General features: G+C 38.1%; 2 protein-coding genes across 2 annotated transcripts in view; both read right to left on the bottom strand.

Annotated features, from left to right (window-relative positions):
• LATS1 (large tumor suppressor kinase 1) overlaps positions 1–2,450 on the bottom strand; it is a 48,287-nt gene extending 45,837 nt beyond the window's left edge. The window contains exon 1 of the mRNA XM_020986592.2: positions 2,149–2,450. The gene's annotated coding sequence lies outside the window, so the exon portion shown is untranslated. The remainder of the gene's footprint in view (positions 1–2,148) is intronic.
• Positions 2,451–11,312: 8,862 nt separating this feature from the next.
• NUP43 (nucleoporin 43) overlaps positions 11,313–18,844 on the bottom strand; it is a 29,597-nt gene continuing 22,065 nt past the window's right edge. The window contains exon 8 of the mRNA XM_020986593.2: positions 11,313–13,526. Coding sequence (XP_020842252.1) covers positions 13,297–13,526 — 230 coding nt within the window. The 3' untranslated portion in view covers positions 11,313–13,296. The remainder of the gene's footprint in view (positions 13,527–18,844) is intronic.

Here is an 18,844-nt window from a genome sequence, read left to right as displayed (position 1 = left end):
GTTATATTACAGTAAGAAGTAAGAATCAATCAGATTGACTAGGATACTTCTTCAGCACCTAATCAAATCAAAGGAAGAAGTCAGCTTGAGAGCTATGATGATCCTGATACACTCAAGGATGAAAAAAAATTAAAAGGTCACAGTATACGTTATAAAATATTTACTCTGCTATTTACTAAAGAAGGTATTAGGCAGACACATTTCCAAATGAATTTTAGAAGCAATCAGACCTGAGTTTAAACGAGTAGGAGTTATAAGGATGTAGATTTCAGCTCAAAATAAAGAACTGTCTAATGATTAGAGCTGTTCACCAATGAAATGGGCTGGCATAGCAAATCTATAATAACAAATAATAACAATGCATTCTATGGTGTACAAATCCCTTTCCCTCATAAAACTTTGTAAATTAGTATGCTTTTATTTCCCCACCTTACAGATAAGAGAAACTGAAACTCACAGAAGTGAAATGACTTGTCCATGCTCACATAGTAAGGTGTAGAACTAGGAATCGAACCTAGGTTCTCTGACTCCCAAGTCCCATATTCTTTGCACTACACTGCTTCATCACTTAAAGTGGTTAGTCTGTTTTTATTTTCATCTTACAGACAAGAGAAACTGAAACTCACAGAAGTGAAATGACTTGTCCACGCTCACATAGTAAGGTGTGGAACCGGGAATCAAATCTAGGTTCTCTGACTCCCAAGTCACTACTCTGACTCCCTGCACTACACTGCCTCATCACTTAAAGCGTTTACGTAGAACCTGGACTAACCTCCTGAAAAGAATGCTGTTGAGCAGAAGTTTTTAATCTTTTGTGTCATGGACCCTTCTGGCAGTACAGTGATGCAACAGATCCCTTTTCAGAATATTTTTAAAAGCATAAAATAAAAAATATATAGCATTCCAAAAGAAAACAATTATACTGAAAACACAGTTACCAAAACATTTTTTAAAAAGTTCAGTCCCCATGGTAAGAACTTGCTAGAGGGATTCTTGCCCAGGGTAGTAGTTTAGTTTAAAGTTCCCTCCAGCTCTGAAAATTTGGAAGAACTACCAATTTCCCCAGAAACTTTACATAGACTATTTCAGGTTTACATATGCACAAAGAAGTCATACTAAATATATGTGTAAAATCTCACTCTATTTTATTCTCATACTGGTGGGAACCCAACAGAATTAAACATTTATTGAGTCCCTAGAAGCCTACAGAAAGGGATGGAGTATGATTGCTGTAACTGCACTTCTCCTGAAATGCAGTCTTTTATACCTACAGTAAAAAAGAGGATTATCCAATATTCTTTTAGCCTCCCCTTCCTTCACCTCCATTCACCATTTTTTTATTCAGTCACTTAAATCTTTACCATCAGTTCCCAGATGTTAAAAGTAACCCAATATTATAGAAGCTTTCAAAAACTTCCATGCATATAGATTTCCAGGAATTCTTTAAGATGAAGCAGCTCTTTGGGTACTTTTTTCAATATCAAACTGTCTCCTAAAAGACAAGTGGGAAAACTACAAAGGGGTCAGTTTGGAACAGGAAGGGGGCACTTCATGAAGTTCAAAAGGTTACTTATTAGGGTAAGGGGGAGGGATGAAAGAGTTCTCGGTGCTGTCCTAGGCATATGGAGTGGAGATTCTTATCAAGAGTGCTTTTCTGGAAGGTCCTGGAAATTAGGCCAGAAAAGCTCGCCTCAAGAAGCGATAACGGGACCGAGACCAGATGACGAGGATGCTCCAGGAAGATTCACCGAGTCGGTCCCACAGAGGTCCCGGGTCCCCGGGCACGCAGAGATGTACAGCCTCCCGTCCGCACCTTTCTCTGCCCAGGACGAGGCGTACGGTCTTGCGTGAAGCCGTCTTCCCGGCCGCTCCGAAGCCTCGAAGCCCGGGGGTCTCCTTCAGGCACCGAACGAGACCCTAACTCACATCTTCTCCCGGGCATGACACAGCTCGGATCAATGCAACCCGGCCAAGCCAGGCCTGGGCCGGGCAGCCTTGCCCTGCCCTTCCACCGGCGGCTGTGGCCCCTGGACCCCCGCCAGCCTCGATGGGCGTGGGCCGCTGCAGCCAGCCACCGCCCCGCCGGCCCGGGCCTCAGGCGGAGGAAAAAGCAGGCCCTACCCGCCCGACCAGCCCCGCCGAACCTACCTGCAGGAGAGCGGGACTCTAAGGCGGCGACGTCCGCGGGCCGGAGGCCCGGCTCGGGCTGAGGCTCTAACTGAGGCTCGAGCCCGTGCCGGGGCCCCCCAGGATCCGAGCTGCGCCGGGTCCGGGAGCGGAAGGGGGCGCAGCCAGCCACCGCGGCACGTAGCGGGGGGAGGGAGGGGCCGCGAGGACCAGACTCTCCCTTCAGCGCCGGGCCGCCACCGGCGCCGCCGCCATTTTGTCTTTCGCCCCGTGTCGCCGCCGCCGCCGCTGCGGCCGCACTCCGCTCCAGGTTTCCCGGATGTGGGCATTTCCCGGCGTCACTTGCGCGCCGGGCGACGGGGCGGGGGTGGGGGTGAGAAGAGGGGGTGCGGAAGAAGAGGGCGGAGGGACGCATGACCTGGGGCTTTGGCTCCGCTCTTCTCCGCGCGCGTTGTCGACTTCTTCCTAGGTCGGAGAGAGGCTCAGCCGGCTGTTGACCCTCGGCCTTCTGGCCGCCCGCGGGGTGGGAAAAGGAACCTGTCGCACTCTCTTCGCCGCCTTAATGCAGACTGACGGCTTTCCGTCCGGGGCTTTGGCTGCCTAGCCGAGTCCTTTGCAATTTGAGCTACGTTTCGCTGGGGGCTCGCGACCTCGTCGCTCTCTCACAGGCGTCCCCTCTTTTTTCCCCCCGCCCCCCCAAGTCCCAGCTCGGGTCGTTTTGAACATCTCATCTTTTCATTGAGCCGCTGATAGGTGCTCACTCTGCTACGCGGTGCACAGCACAGACGCCGAAGGAGTAAGGCTTAGTCTGCCTTTTCGGAGTCTGAACCTAGACGCTTTGGAGGCCATCTGGTGAAGCCCTTCATTTTAAAAACGACGAAACTGAGCCCCTAGCAGGTTGTGAGTTACCCCCAAAATAGCACGGGTTGTAAGGGACAGAGGTGGGGAATCTGAAGCCAGATCCAGGGGTTCGTTCCCCTGCATCACAATCGATACCTCTGAAATGGCACTTGTTAGTTTTAATTGAAAAGTTGAATTCTAAATAAAAAAAAAAGTGGTAAAAATCCTGTGAACTCCTAGAGCAAGTATGGATTACACTGATCCGTAAATAGATTTCAGAGATCTTTAAATGCTAATCATAAAATCAGAAGATAATCATGTCTTCTGAGGGTGAAGTTTGATTCAAATAAACAGTAAGAGATTGAAATGGAGAATAGTGTACTAAAAGTTACCCTGAAAGGAGTGCAAGGGGATTTGGAGGAGAGAGCAAGAGTGGTTGCAGAAGTAGCTCCAGGAGGAAGTGAAGATTGTAGACGAAATTGGAAGAGGTTCGCTGAATGATAAAGACTGCAGCAAGAAGAGAATCAATGAAATGCTAGAAACAATTGCAGGAAGAGAAAGAATCGAGAAAGTAGCTGTATGTATCATGCCATGGAAGAAGAGGGACTTTATGAAGATAATAAATATGGGAAAACTTTTAACTTGAATGAAATGTTACTTGAATATTATGAAATTAGTCAAAGTGCTGTCAATGTGTGGAAGGTGGTTAACAGTTTCTTCTCTGAGGCCCCTGTATTATACTCACCCCTCAGTTCCAGAGAGCAAGAGAAAAGAAGGAAGATGGGGGATGTCCTGAAGAGTATGAGAACTCACACCAAGGGAAAACAGCTGTGCGCCCGAGGTTGAGAGAGAAACACTTGGGTGCACACAGGAGTTTTGAGAAGTGTGTTTAGTAAGCAATGTGGAGGAGTGAGTCTGTATATGGGAAAGAGAGAGTGAATTAGATGAGTCAGAGAAGGAACTTGAGTTAAGGCTGTGTTAAATCCTGGGAACATATGACTTAAGAGGCAGACAGCTGAGCATAAAAGTGAAAGGGGAATCACTGGCATCTTATAATTGCTATAAGATTACCAAGATACTCTCTTGACATTACTGATCATTATTTGCCATGGGGCTAGACAGTTTCCCTGGGTGTTTGTTAAAAAGTGAGTATAGAGTGGAATGCAGAGTAAAGAAAGGAGTATGGATGGTCTTGTGATTGATTTGTGGGCGTGCCTGAGTGATGGGTTTGGTTTTTTGTCTAATTTTGGATTCCTAGGTAGTGGAATTTTCTACTAGCATTGGTCTTGATTTATTAAGGAGTTGTTGCTTCTTCTTTTATCTTGCTTCTGGGGCTAGATTTAGACTAGTGTGCTTCATTGGTATTTTAAAACCCTAGAATTGGGTTCCAGTATCCTTCTTAGCAGCCATGCCAGTATTTGAAGAGCAATGAAGAGACAGCCCTAGCCACTCTGTTCAATCCATTTTTTAGTCCTCACGGGAAAAGAGCGCATCCAGAGAAATGCCAGTGAATCCAGAGCTTGGCAAATGGTTGAGATTAATTCGAGTGCCATAACAGATTAGAATTTGCTGCCTGAGAAGGTACAGGGGATTAGGTGTCAATGAGATTATATGTGACAGGGGGTTTGCCTCTATTCTAGAACCTCCTGCCTTCACCATGTAGTGATTCCAGCACTGGGGAGCTGTGATGAAAAAGCCATTCTATATTGATGAAAAGGCATTCTATACTGCATACATATCTGGTGGATGTCTGAGGTCCTTGGCGTCTCTTCTGCCGTAAACTTGGAGAGAGGCAAAGAAGCAAAGCTATGCATGAAGCAAAGTGAAATGAGTAGATCTAGCAGGCACAGGCATCTAGTATGCATTGACCATGGGTCTGAAATGGGAGATTTGTGGTCCAAGTTCTGGGGACAGGAGTTGGTGAAGGTGTGGGATGAGAAAAATTTTAAATGTCAGCATCAGATCATCACAGAACTGCAAAAGAAAAATCAAACTTAATGGACCACCTCTAAGTGAATGATGTTAGGGAACCAAGTGTCCACTCCATCTACTGCAGGCTGATGTAGGGGGTTTTCTGTGACTGTTTGGGATCTATGCCAATGTGGACATCTCTTCTTCCAAGTTATAACTAATAATGTAACAAGCACAGATTTAGGGTTAGTGCCTTTCCTCCCAAACTACCTTGTGTTTTACTACTTGGTAAATACCTTTTAACATTATGTTTATGCTCTATGTGTTTATATACACATTGTGTCCCTCCCCCCACCCCATAGTCTAGAAGCTTTGTAAGCAGGGGTTGTTTCATTCTTTGTACTTGTATCTCCAGAGCTGAGCACAGTGCTTGAAGAATGGTGAATACTTAATACTTATTGCTCTATACTGTCTGTTCTAGATATGTATAGTGTTATATAAGCTCTATAAGGTTTTCATTCAGATGCATGGTGAAAACCAGGAGGTAGGCATTCTTCATTTATTTGCTCTTTCTGTGCAGATGGACAGGCCAAACTCTGGGTGATTATAGATCTCTTCCAGGAGGCTCTAAGTATCTTAGGGCTTGATGCAATCAACATAATGTTATTCTCAGACAAGACTATCTGTAGTATCTCACCATTCAGAGAAAAAAAAATCCCTCTCTGGATTCTGCACTGGATCTCCCCTATCATAGAATAAATACTTTTGGCAAGAAACCATTTCCATTTTGTGGCTTATTATCAGAGGCATTTATTATCAGACATGTTGTTTGTTGTTATATCTACCAAGGAATCTTGAATTATTGTGATATATGAATGTGAAATACTGTATTGTAAAAGAGCCTATTAAAGATGTGATTATTTTTACTGAGTCAAATGCTTCTTCATAATTAACAAATAAGCAAAATGAGATCTTATATTCTCTATATATTTTGGTCAGTTATGAAATATTAATGATATGGTCCACTGTAAAATATCTCTAGTAACTTTATTGAGGATATAAATTTGTGTATAGATGATTCTCTTAAATGTTTTAGATGGGAAAGTAAGCACTCTTTTTCAGTTATAAACAAGGTTTGAGATTTTTTCCCCCCATACCTTTGGTATTATCCTCTTTTATCCCTCAGTGCCTTCAAAGTTGAATCACCTTCAGCATGGATCACCTCTATATACTTGACCCAAACCAGTTGCTTTTCTTAATTTAATTCTTTTTAGAACCATTTCTTCTTCTTCTCTAAAAATCTGGTGATACTGGGGTGTAAGTTTGGTGAAGACAGTTTCTTGAAATGGTTTTTATAAATCTTTTCCATTTTTCATATTTGCCGCTATTTCATCCTTGCATGCTCTTGGGGTGACATTGCTTTGTTGGCTATTTTGCCAAGATTCCTCTGGCTAGCAACAAGCAGAGTAGAATATAAATTAATTACAAAACTCTTAAGAAGGCCAAGCATGGAGGCACATGTCTGTAATACCAGTTGCCACAGACACTGAAGCTAGTGGATCTCTTGAGCTTAGGAGTTGGGAGCTGCAGTGAGCCAAGTCAGATGTCTACACTAAGTTCAGGATCAGTATACCAGATATTTAGGAAGAGGTATGCACAAGGTTGCTTAAGGAAGGTCAAACTGGACCAAGTCAGAAATGGAGCAGGTCAAAGCTTCGGTCTTGATCATTTATGGAATTAGACCTATGAGTAGCCCCCACACTTTGAGATTAGTTGTTTGTTTTTTTTAATTTTAAAAACAATCTTAAGATGGACAATTATCAGCAACACTGTCTCAAGAAGCAGTTAAGTAGTATTGGAGGGTAAAACCAGTTAGTGAATACAGAAGCAAAATAACAATTGAATAGTTCCTACTTCTTTCTAATGTCTATTATTGTTCTTATCCATTCTGAGCAAAAGTCTTCTCTCTTCTTTTCCTTTTTGTTTTTCTTTTCATTTATCACCCCAGCCCTGGATTACTCCCACCATCTACTGCTGAATGGTGCTGGAAATCACACAACTGTGCAGATTCCACTACAAACTGTTATCTAATCCTTCCTACAAGGCAATCCCTGCTACAAGGAAATCCTTTTACTCTTTCCTAATTGATTCCCTATCTCACTCCCCACAGCAGCTATTCTCTCAAGCCTCCTACACACCTCTCTTCCTCTTTCAGCAGAGAAACTGGCACCTCTTAATGTTATCTCACATTGAACTGAAAAAATAAGAGGCCATTCCCTACAGGCTCCCTCTTCTCTTCACGTCATCCTTCATCCTCCCCTCCTTTACTTTCTTGTGAAGATACAGTTTAACCCCTCTACTCATGCTGCTGACCCCATATTCCCACATCCTCACTTCCTTTAATTTTCAATCTCTCTCTACTAGCCCATTAGCTGTGCTTACAAACAGGCTCAGATCACTCCTTTCCTTTAAAATAAAAAAAAGATCCCTCACTCAATCTTACCATGCCCTAACACTAATGTCTTAAGTTTCTTTCCAGCTTTCACAAACTCTTAGAAAAAGCTGTTGCTTACTGCCACTTCACTTCTCAGCTCCTTGAAATCTGACTTCATTACTAAAACTATTCTTCCTAAAGGTATCAGTGATCTCTCCTCTCAACAGCCAGACCTAATAGTCTTTGCTCAATCCTCATCTTGTCTGCAGCATTAAGTACTATTGGCCTCCCTATCCTCCTGGATATTTTTCTTCTCTGAGTTTTCATGGCACTATTCTGTTTTTCCTCTACCTCTTCTCAGTCTTTGCTAGGTCATTAGCCTCCTAATTTTTCTCCCAGCTTCAAGTGGCTCTTCTTTCCAATGCATCTTCCACATACTTGCCAAAGTGATTTTTCTAAATCACAGGTCAGACAGGTCTACTGCTCAATAAACTCCACTTGCCTCCTATTACCACTAGAATCAAATGCAAACTCTTCCCTTTGGCATTTAAAGCATTTCACAATCTGACATCGAACTTTTTTGGCTTAGTCTGTATCATTCATCTTCGTGTATGTTACGGTCCAACAAAACTAGCTCTTTTGTTCTCTCACACATGGTCGTCTATTTCCTATATTTCCACAGTACCCCGTGCCTGGGACATTTTCTCCACAAAGCCATCTCTTAGAATTCCTCTTTCTTCAAAAGAGGTTTCTTGAGCCACCCCCAGCTACTGTCTCTCCCTACTCCCAGAAATAACTTTTAATTTATTATGTGTATACAGATAGACACACAAAAGAGGAAAAAATCAAGGAAAAGCTCTAGCTCATTAGCTAAACCCAATGATAAACTTTTAAGAAAACAAGGGATAAGAGTTAGAGGTCAAGATCGGACTCTTGATTGTTGTTTGAGGGAACTCCTGAATCAATGAGATCACAAACACATTTGAGTGAGGATTTTTTTTATCAGTTATTTGCTTATTCAGTACTTAGGGTTAGTATGACACTTGAGCAATTAGTTGCATCGTTGCACATGTATAGATCTTTTTATGTAATATGGAAATTTACATATACATACACGTGTGTATATAGACAAATCAGGTCCTCTGCAAAGATGATACATGGGGCCATGCCACAGAGCCCTAATAGAAGGGAGCACGAAGGTAATCAATACATCAATAAAGTATTACTTCTGTGGTTTGTATCCAGGAATGCTGTCTTCTGTGTAGGACCTACATACAAAGCAGGTAGTCATATACTTGTGGGGCACTGGTTCTGCTTGACACCAAGACTGTACAAGTCATATCGAACATAATACACAAACAACAGGATTTAACAAATAGTAGTCACACTGTACTATTCCCATTTCTAACTTTAGGAAGAGACTAGAGTGTGTTGACATTTCGGGATTCAATCACTAATCAGAGGAAGTATTTGACCTATTTGAAAATCGCATCATGCAAAACCCCTTAACCACTGTCAAGTTCTTGATAGTAAAATGACAGCACATTAAAAGGCTTTAAAATTGTGGATTCCCAAAGAGTATCTGTGCTCTTCTTTAAATGGCCCTCCTCTTCTGGATTCAGGTTTACCTTTACCACATCTGAAATGCCATTGTGCCCCAAGACACATGAGACACTAAAGAAGACATCCCCATTAATGCCATATAGGCATCATGGTGGAAATTGGATGCACTGTCCTAAGATTCTTCATAATGCTTTCTGCCAGATCTGCCACAGACAAGCCAATGGCCCAGGATGCATATAGCCCTTTAGGTTGATCACCTCATAAGCACTTACAACCACCTGTTTATGAACATCTTTCCAATTCTCTGAATCACCAACAGTTCCCAAAAGCAGGATAAAGATTCTTCAGAAACACCAGCAACATTTCACAGCTGAGTGAGGATATTTTATGTGTGAACATGTCTCCCTCAGGGTTGGCCTCATGAGAGAGACTTGTCTATGCATTTCCAGTTTTTGGCATATACAAATACACACAAATGCTTGCATGATTTATCCATCACCAGCCTCAGCTCATTCTGGGTTTTACTAATACATCTTACAGCACCTTGTCACATCTTAGCACTAATTGTTCTAAGATTTTTCCTAATTTCCTGCCCTTGCTTTTTATCACCTGTACTGATCTTGTTTTCATTGAGTTCCCTGTGGGTCCACATAATTTTCTTCACAAAGTTCACCCTTTTCTTCATCGGAATAATTTTCAATCTTGAGGCTTCTTCTTGTTATACTTGGGATGACTTCCCCTGGATAATTTTAAACTACAAGAGCCTTTCTATTTTTCTCTGGATTCTGAAATTTGTTCTCTCAAAGTCTCAGGTGAATATCTGACTAAACCTGTTTTCCGTTACAAATTCTGAGATGGACTAGTCATTTCCTCCCCCAAAGTTTGTATCATTTCTGCTTCAGCAATGATCTCTCTTTTGGTCAGAATCATATTCAAAACAGCAGTACCCCTTATTTTCTTACTTTTGAAAAATGAAATTAAAAGACAATTTAAAAATTCATCAGCTTTTAGCAGATGTCCAGAAAACTGAAATCCTTAATCACGATTTCAAAAATCAACACTTCTAAAGCAGAACTTATCTTCCATCACTAAACCTACCCTTCCTCCATATTTCCTTGAGGGTACCACTGTCTATCCAGAAACTAGTTACATAATCTGTCACCCCTGACTTTTCCCTCTCCTTTACCCCCATGTCTACTCAGTTGCCAAGCCTTGTCAATAGCTTTTGCTTTGACAGTTTGCTCCATTCACATGGCCACTACTAGAAAAGTAAATGCATTGGTGGAGGCTCCTAAGTTTTGAATGGATGTGGACCCATATTGAACCATACTCCTTTTTTAAGGAGACCTATGTTCAAGGAAAGATGGTGGCCCAAGTGCTAGAGTTGCATTCTAACTGCTGTTATCGTTCATTATCATATCTGTTCATTGGGCAAGGAAATTGTTTATTGGCTCAGGTTTCTTGGCTTTTTTGTTCTTCTTGGAACAAGTGTTTTGCATAGTTTAAATTTCTTAGCAAGTAGTTATAAATCAGTGTTAATGTCATTTTCTTAATCTTTTTTTCCATTTTGAAGCATGAACATCTTTTTAAAATTGATTAAGTTGGAGTTGTTTTAATTATACCCTTTTTTATGTACTCTGGTGGCATTCCATGCCAGTACAGCTTACAGTATAGCCTTTATCTGGCTGATTTTTTTTTAAATTACTGAACCTTATTTTTCAATTTACTTTTCGTTAAATGCCCCTATGCTCATTTCTACCTTAATTACTAAGTATCAAATCATATGTAGACTTCATCTGGACAGTTTTATTAAGTTCTTCAAAGAATTTTTCTGTGTCCTCAGCCTCTGCAACAAGTATTACCTAAGATGCAATTACTTTTGTGATGATAATTTTGCCCTTTTCATGGGTACTACAATACAAAGCAACCATATTTATATAGCCCATGAAATGTTTCTTGTTGCCAAACTAGTTTATATAAAGATCTTATGACACACAATTTCCCCTAAATTTATTTTTATTTACTGATACAATGCTATTTCAACAAATTGCTACATAACAGTAACTTAACTTCTTCCTTTCACATGAGAAATAAAATATCAAATTTATTATTAAAACTACACATAGTTTGGGGACTTCGCTTTGGTTAGTTTTAGAAGAGAAAATCAATTTCTCATCTCAGTCACTAGTTGTGTGGACCTGTTATTTCATCTCTGTGTGCCTCAGCTTTCTTACTTTTGAAATGTTAATAATAACAATAATAAATAATGATTACTAGCATGAATATGACACTTTATGGTTTGCAAGGTATGTTACATTGTTATGTCGTTTGATTTGACCCTCATATGAGGTAGGTGCTAATATAGGCATGATAATACCTGCCCCACTTAACTATGAAAATAGATGATCAAGTACATGAAAGCATTTTGAAAAAAGTATAAAACTCAATACAAATACAGTTTATTAATAATAAAGTTTCTAATGACACATATCTGAACACTCCACTAACATAATACTGAAAGAAGCAATCATGAAAAAGGTTAAGATTCTTAAAAGGTATTTAAAGGACCCTCTGAGGCAAGGTTTTGTTTTGTTTTTAAAGACTGGTGGGTTAATTATGATGAGAATCAGCAAGTCCTTCATTTATGAACAAGTGCTAAAGATAAACCATTAAAAACTTCATGGATACTAAAATTTTGTACAAATACACCTATCATGCTTGACTGGTTTCATGCAAATATGGTGTTAGGTGTGTTAACAAGGTTACAAATGGCAATTAGTTACATAGAAATATAGAGAAGGTAGGATGATTGTAAAGCATTTTTCTGCATGGGGAAAATCTCCTCTGTTCTTTGGAATGATATTCCAGAGGAGGTTTCACATAATATCAGAGGACAGAAAATACTGCTATGAATGTAGTGAATATTAAATTCATAAACTATGATTAAGATCACACCTCTATTACTTTAAATACATTTATACCTTCAGAAGGGTAATTCATACACTGAACTCTTCATTCTTGCTCAGTATTAGTTAGTATTCTAATCTTATCTCCTTAATGAGAATTACTGCCATGTCTTTAATAAAATTAATGGCCATATTTCATAGAAAAAAGTGAGCAGATGTATTCAGCTATAAAGTTTTATTACAAAAATAAATGAGATATAAGGCAATACTGGGACAACTAAAAACCTAGTGAAAATATTTATTTGAATAGAAAAACAAAATAAAAACATTTCTTTTCATGACATCCTAAGGTAAATATATAGTTCTGTTATGTCAACATTGCTGTGACTTAAAACTCAATAGTTTAACAAAACTGTTTGACCTAGTAAACTTTGACACAGATTTTCACTAGTGTCCTATAATGTTTCATATTAAGTTACCAGCAATATCCTAGTAAAGGTAAAGACAAGCTACCATGTGACCAAATTCATTACTTTTATATATATGTTACCCAATGACAAAGTAATTTAGCTTACCAAATTTCCTAACTGCATTAAATGTATTTGCACAAAATCATGTGAGGATTTCTTAAACCAAATCTTGAAAGTTTAAATTAAATTTCTTCAGTAACAAAAAATTTTAAATGTTCAACCAAAATAAATTTTGGTTTAAATATATGATGCTTAGTTCAAAAACACATACAAAAGGAACTAGATTATTTTTCTCACCTTTTTAATATTGACATTCCAGACTCTAAGACTTTGAAAATAATATTTATTCTATTAGTTCCAACTAACATTCTTTTCTTCTCAGAAAGTAGACACATTTAGTATAGGGGAACCAATGTGGAATAGATGGAAATAAGTGATTAAGGATGAATAAGAGAATAAAACAAGATCACACTGGCCAGTGGTACCTAAAGAAACATGAAATTGGTAGACAGCTCACTAAAGTTATAAAGGAGAATTCCTTTATTACTGAAGTAGGTTTGTTAGTTTCAGGGCCCAGAATAGTGCCCTTATGGATACCTGTTCCATACAGATCAACAAGGAAGGAGAAGAGATCTTTTTACATGATAAGGGAAAAGACAGCATAACTGGTGTTAACCTCTTTGCCCTATCTTATCATCACTATTCTCACAATGAAAAATCTTAACATACCAAACCTTAGAAAATCAGCTTACCTATGCTCATAATTGCTTCTTAAACATTACCATAATGTAATGTGAATATTGTTGCAGCTAATTTTTAGAAGTTAAAAAAAAAACTTTAAAACATAACAGCAGCCCAAAGATATCTTTGATACTCTTTTGCATGTTCAAGTTTTTCATACCCAATTGTCAAAACTAAAAACTGTTCATTCATTTACTAATGCTTCCACATTAAAATGAAGATTCCCACTGAGAAGTTCACATACAAGCTGAGATTCAACTGTTAAAACAGAGGCAAATCAAAACTCAGAACTGAGACTTAACATTCATGAGAAAAGTTGTCTACTAACATAAATTGCTTCTGCATCAGTTCCGCAAAGAAGACAAGATCCTAAAACATCCAAACTGTTCACAGACAGTGTCCTGTTTGGCAATAAGCTAGTGATCTCAATACGATCTTTTGCAGGATCAGTGCTGAGCCAGGAACTTATAAGGGACTGGTTAACATTAAGCTGGTTACTTGAAGGATGAGCTAATAATGTGCTATTTCTTCCACCTGTGAAAAAGATAGTTAACACTTTGTAAATAAATGTTAATTTGTGACCTTTTCAAATAATACATATATTTATGTGTTTAAAAGGTATCTACAATTTGCATTTCTTAAAATATGAACAAAAGACTTATGGAAATGTACCAATTGCCTGACAATTGATTTGTCAGTATGAATCAATCTCAAGTACCCATGAGATAACATTAAAATCTTTATCAGGGCAGGCTTTTAAACTTTTAACCCTATCAGTCTTTTTCTGTCCATCCGCGAATAGTAAAATTATCAAAAAACTAAAATGAAATATGATGAATCAAAAATTTCTTAAAAACTAGAGCCTGAAATGATCTACTATGGAGTTCTCTCATTCTCATCTTTTTGGATAGGTTTAAGATAGAATGGCCCTAGGACAAGTTGTTACCCTAATATTATTCCTTTATATTGAGTGTTCTCTATACTATAAAATAACTGATGTAATTTAATAAAAGCATTCGGCTATAAGCTCATCCTATTCAGGCTCTCTAAAAGTAGCCTCTACATAACAGGGATATATACTTCATCTTGTTCTAACTGATTTTGATCTCCACTGCTAAGTCCTTATATTTTGAAATCTTTTTATTCCACATAGTATGGGGACTATAAATATTTAGCACAGTGATATCTGTTAAAAATGTTGTTCTTAAGTTTTTATGAATCAACATTCTATCCAAGTGACTGTAGTCAATAGTTTAGTCTGCAAATGGTCTGGTTTCAATACAGTGAAGTGTTTGAATTCTCCAGGATATTTTGAGGTCTGTATTTATAATTGGGTATTTGTCATTTCTCAAAGAAAGCAGTGTGTATAGGCATCAGATCATCCTTTGCTAAGTAGTCAGTAGGCAATAAACTCTCACAACCTCTGAATAGTTTCCACCATTTCCTTGCACAATGTACATTGACATTGCAGAAAAACAGCTACTTAATGATAATCCTGTAATTTCTGGTGGCAATGGTCTAATCCTGAATAACCTCCATAAACCCTCCCACTTCCCAAACAAACCTTCATGATTCAGCCATTTGTTCTATGCTTCTCTGTTGACATATTATTGGCAGGATTCATGCAGACATTATCAGTGAAGGGCCTTCTGATTCTATTTCTGAATTTTAATTATTTAATAAAGCCATCTATAGGCAAACTCCTTTTGAAGACACTTCAGTGGTGTATACTTACTATTAACCTTTACTATTGCTTGGTAAAGTGACGGTACTTATTCCCAAAGTATTTTTGTAGACTTCAGACCTTCTCATCTTGTCTTCTATGAATATCTATCAATCTGTTCCCCAATTTTTGCCACGGAAATGCTAAATTTTCGATAAGCTGCCTTAGGGTGAAGAACCATATATTTTGCTAATATTCTGATTTGTTACATTTCACAACTCTAAAGATCTATATATCAACACTTATATTGCACTGATGTTAATTACTTCTCATTCAAAACTTTGATTTCAGGATGCCAGTAAACTTCTTGATATATTCAGGTACAACCTTATTGATATCTTTATAATCAACATGTCTTGCCCAGAGATAAAGGTATCTGCAAGAATCACTTTTATCTACCGGCTCAATGTGCCCTCCAGAATCAAGTTTAAAGTCTTCAGTCTGTTTCTTTGTCATATATTCAGAATTTTAATTTATTATCATTCATTTCATGGATGCTCTTGTTTCTACATCACATTCATTTCCCAAATATATCCCTGACTACCCAACAAGCCTTCCCTTAAAACCAGAATTTAAAAAGGAAAAATAGCTCAGCAAAACCAACATATCACATATCAGCCATGTGATAGTGTAGGCAATATTCCACATCTATAGTTCTCTACTCCTTCAGGTAAGGAAGAGGTGCATTTTTCAAACTTTTCTTCAGTAAATCTTGGTCATGATAACTATATAGTGCTATTTCATTTTTTAAAATTGTATTTTCCATTTACATTGTAGTTATTGTATGTGTTGTTTTCCTGGTTCTGTTTACTTCACCCTGTATTACTTTATTAAAGGCTTCTCGTATTTACTGGAATTCTTATTTGTTGTTTCTTACAGCACAATAATTACCCATTTGATCATGTACCACAATGTAACAGGTTTAGCCAATTCCTCAATCAATGAGCATCTAATTAATTTCCAGTTCTTTGTTGCCACAAAAAGTGTTGCTGTATTCTGGACAGAATATGTGATCCTCCTGTGTTTCCTGATCATTTTTTAAAAAAGCAAAATTTGACTTGTTAGAGTAAAATGTGGGAATTTTTTCAACAAGGTATCGTTCACATATATGTTAAAATTAAATATAACTTTGTTCAATGATTTTTCAACAAGGAATAAAATGAGGAGATGCTTGACAAAAAGCATTTGCTTCGGTCATGGAGCATACACATACTCTGTATTCGAAAGAGAATGGGCCAGTGATCCAAACAGGAAAAACAAAATGGATGAAAAATGCAATTTTCCTAGACTATAACTTGCAGCTAGATGGCTAATCCATTGAATTAATCCAATGAATGAATTGAATCCATTAATACACCAATCCTGGATAGACACTGCAACTGAACAAAAAACTGGACCCAGAACTGAATAGGAGAATAGACTGGATTACTTTTGGAAAACTGTGTCCAGTTTTCAATAATCTCAAGTTGTTCCCTGACACAAAAACCCAACTTTTAATACATTAATGTTCTTCTACTAATGCCATATAACTGCCAATCATGGAACACCACACTCTCCAAACCAAACTACCAATGACCCAAAAGGTAATGGAGAAATGTGTACGGCATAAAGTAAGCTATAGCGTTATCAATAAAGACAGCACAATATGTAGCTTAAAGGACATTTTCCATAATTTTATAAGATCTTGAAAACAAGAGCTCCAGCAATATGGTCTATGAAGGATTTATATATGATCAAGAATTGCACCTATAGAGGGAGTATCCTAAGAGATCACAGATCCATTAAACTACTTAAGTGTAATTTCCAATTATCTGACCTATTGTGAGGGAATGGACAGCATGGATAAATGAAATTCATGAATAATCCTCAATCTTCTTTTGGTTAATGGCTTAAACCCTCTCCCCAACCCTCAGCTTTGGGCAAAATCCAATATAATGGCAGATTTAAGTTTTATTTGGTATTCAAAGCCTGGCTCAAGTCTTTCCTCTATGAAGTCTTCTAAAACCATTCTGGCCCATGGTAATTTCTCTTTTTACTCTGAACATATACTACTAATTTGCCAATTAATCATCTATTGCCTTGTGGCATTTCTATTGTTAACTTTTTATTTATTTATATTTTATCTCCCCAACTAAATTATAAATTCCTTGAGGAAAGGGACAAGGTCTTATATTTCTTTTTAACTGCTCATTAGTTGTTCATTATTTTCCTATTATAATATTGAAGTTTAAACTATATGTGTGTTGAATCTTGAATTGGAGTCCTGCAGTTTCTTTTTATTTGTATCCTGAAGCTTTATCCCTATGTCTGGGAAATTTTCCTTGACAAGTTTTGATAATATCATGTTCAAATTCTACTTTTCTGTAGAGGGCCGGCTTTGAGAAGTTGGAGGGCTTAGGCCAGCCCGGGTCTTACCTGCAGATTGTACTAAGCCTGACAGCTGTGAAACTCAGGATGTCTGCTCACCACCCCCCTGTTCTGTCTCTTGAGAACAGGATGCAGGAAGGGAGGAAATGGATGGGGTACAAGACAGGACGCAGGAAAGAATGTAACAGACAAGGTATAAGGAAGTAAGGAAATCACTTAATTAGATTTGTACTTTTCATGAATAATAATGTTACTACCGCTTGATCCAGTACTATATAAGCCTGAGCCCTCAGATCAATAAACAGAGTTTGTTCTTCACTACTTTCACCTGGCCCGTGATTCTTTCTCTCTTCACACTCTGCCAGCATCAGACCACAGCCGGGGATGCAGGCACTCCCGGCACTTTTCTAAATGTTTTGGCATGTCATAGACTATATCACACAGCCTTCTCAATTGTTCTTAATTTTTCATTATTTTGATAATTTAGTGATCTTCTGCACAGATATTTCTCTGGCTGGTGCTGCCCCCTCTGCCCCCAATAAGTTATACTGTTGGTTGATTCTATTGATCCCCTCAGGTTTTTACTATATACTTTATTATTCTTTTTGATCTTTCTTTAACATCTTTTAAATCTACCTTGATTTTGCCCACTCTTTTAAACTTTCTTCCAGCTCTTACTTGATCTGAGGATTTTCTTATTAATGTTGATCTTAATTTCTTAGAATAAGTTATAAAAATTTTGAGGATATCTCTTGAGATATCTTTTGTATTGTTTCCAGTACTTTAGTTCATTCAGTTGCTCTAAATTAATTTTATCAGAACTCTGCCCATTTTTAATTTTCCTATAGTTTTGTGCCAACTTTTCCTGTTTTCTTTCTCCTCAGTCTTTTTAAAGAGATAGATGCACGAAGAGCCTAACTCCTCAAACATCTCACTCTGAACTGTTCTGAGTAACTCATTTTACTACAAAAATTTTCCTAAAATTCATTTTTAGGACATATATCTTTAATATACAGTAACAACTATGGCAATTTCTATTTTTCATCTTTAAATTTTGTTTTATTCTATTTATTTTGTACTGCCTCTATGAAGAGACATGATAACTGTTTTTAAGTATTTGAAGAGCTGTTACCTAGAAGTGATTAGATTTGTTCTGCTTGGACTGAGACAGTAAAATAGAAGCAATGGGAAGAAATTGTGGATTTTGGCTTGGTGGTGAGGAATCAAATACTTCATAACACTTAGTCCTATCCAAAATAAGATTATAGGCTATTTCAGGAATTAATGGTTTTCCCCCTCACTAGAGGTCTATAAGGGAAAGCTAAATGATTACCTGTTGGGAATGTGACACCAGAGCCTTCCAAGTTTTTTTCAATATTGAGATTTTAAAATTCATTCCCTCCTACTACCTTTCCAAATCTCTCCTTCCCTCTCATCTCAAGCACCCAGTCCCAATTTTTGTAACAAATGACTTTAACTTCTTATTGCAAGAGAGAAATTAGGTCATTTGATAGGCACTCCCTTAATTCTCCATCTCGAAACTTTTCACCATTACCTATTCACTTCTTATCTCCTGACTCAAAAAGATATTCTCACTCATTACTAACAGTAATTTCTTTACCCAAGCTTTCCCATCCTCTTGTGCCTTCTCCAGAATCTTATCTATTATTGCCCATTATTTACAGAACACATCCTAATATTATCTCAAAATCAGCCTGTCCAAAACCCAAACTCTGCTCTTCCTTCTATAGTCACTGTCTCT

Source organism: Phascolarctos cinereus, unplaced genomic scaffold (assembly GCF_003287225.1).
Source record: "Phascolarctos cinereus isolate Bilbo 61053 unplaced genomic scaffold, phaCin_HiC Scaffold_5;HRSCAF=322, whole genome shotgun sequence".
Classification (NCBI taxonomy): Eukaryota; Metazoa; Chordata; class Mammalia; order Diprotodontia; family Phascolarctidae; genus Phascolarctos; species Phascolarctos cinereus.
The sequence above is the reverse complement of the archived record's forward strand: the minus strand, read 5'-3'. Positions and strand labels throughout refer to the sequence as shown.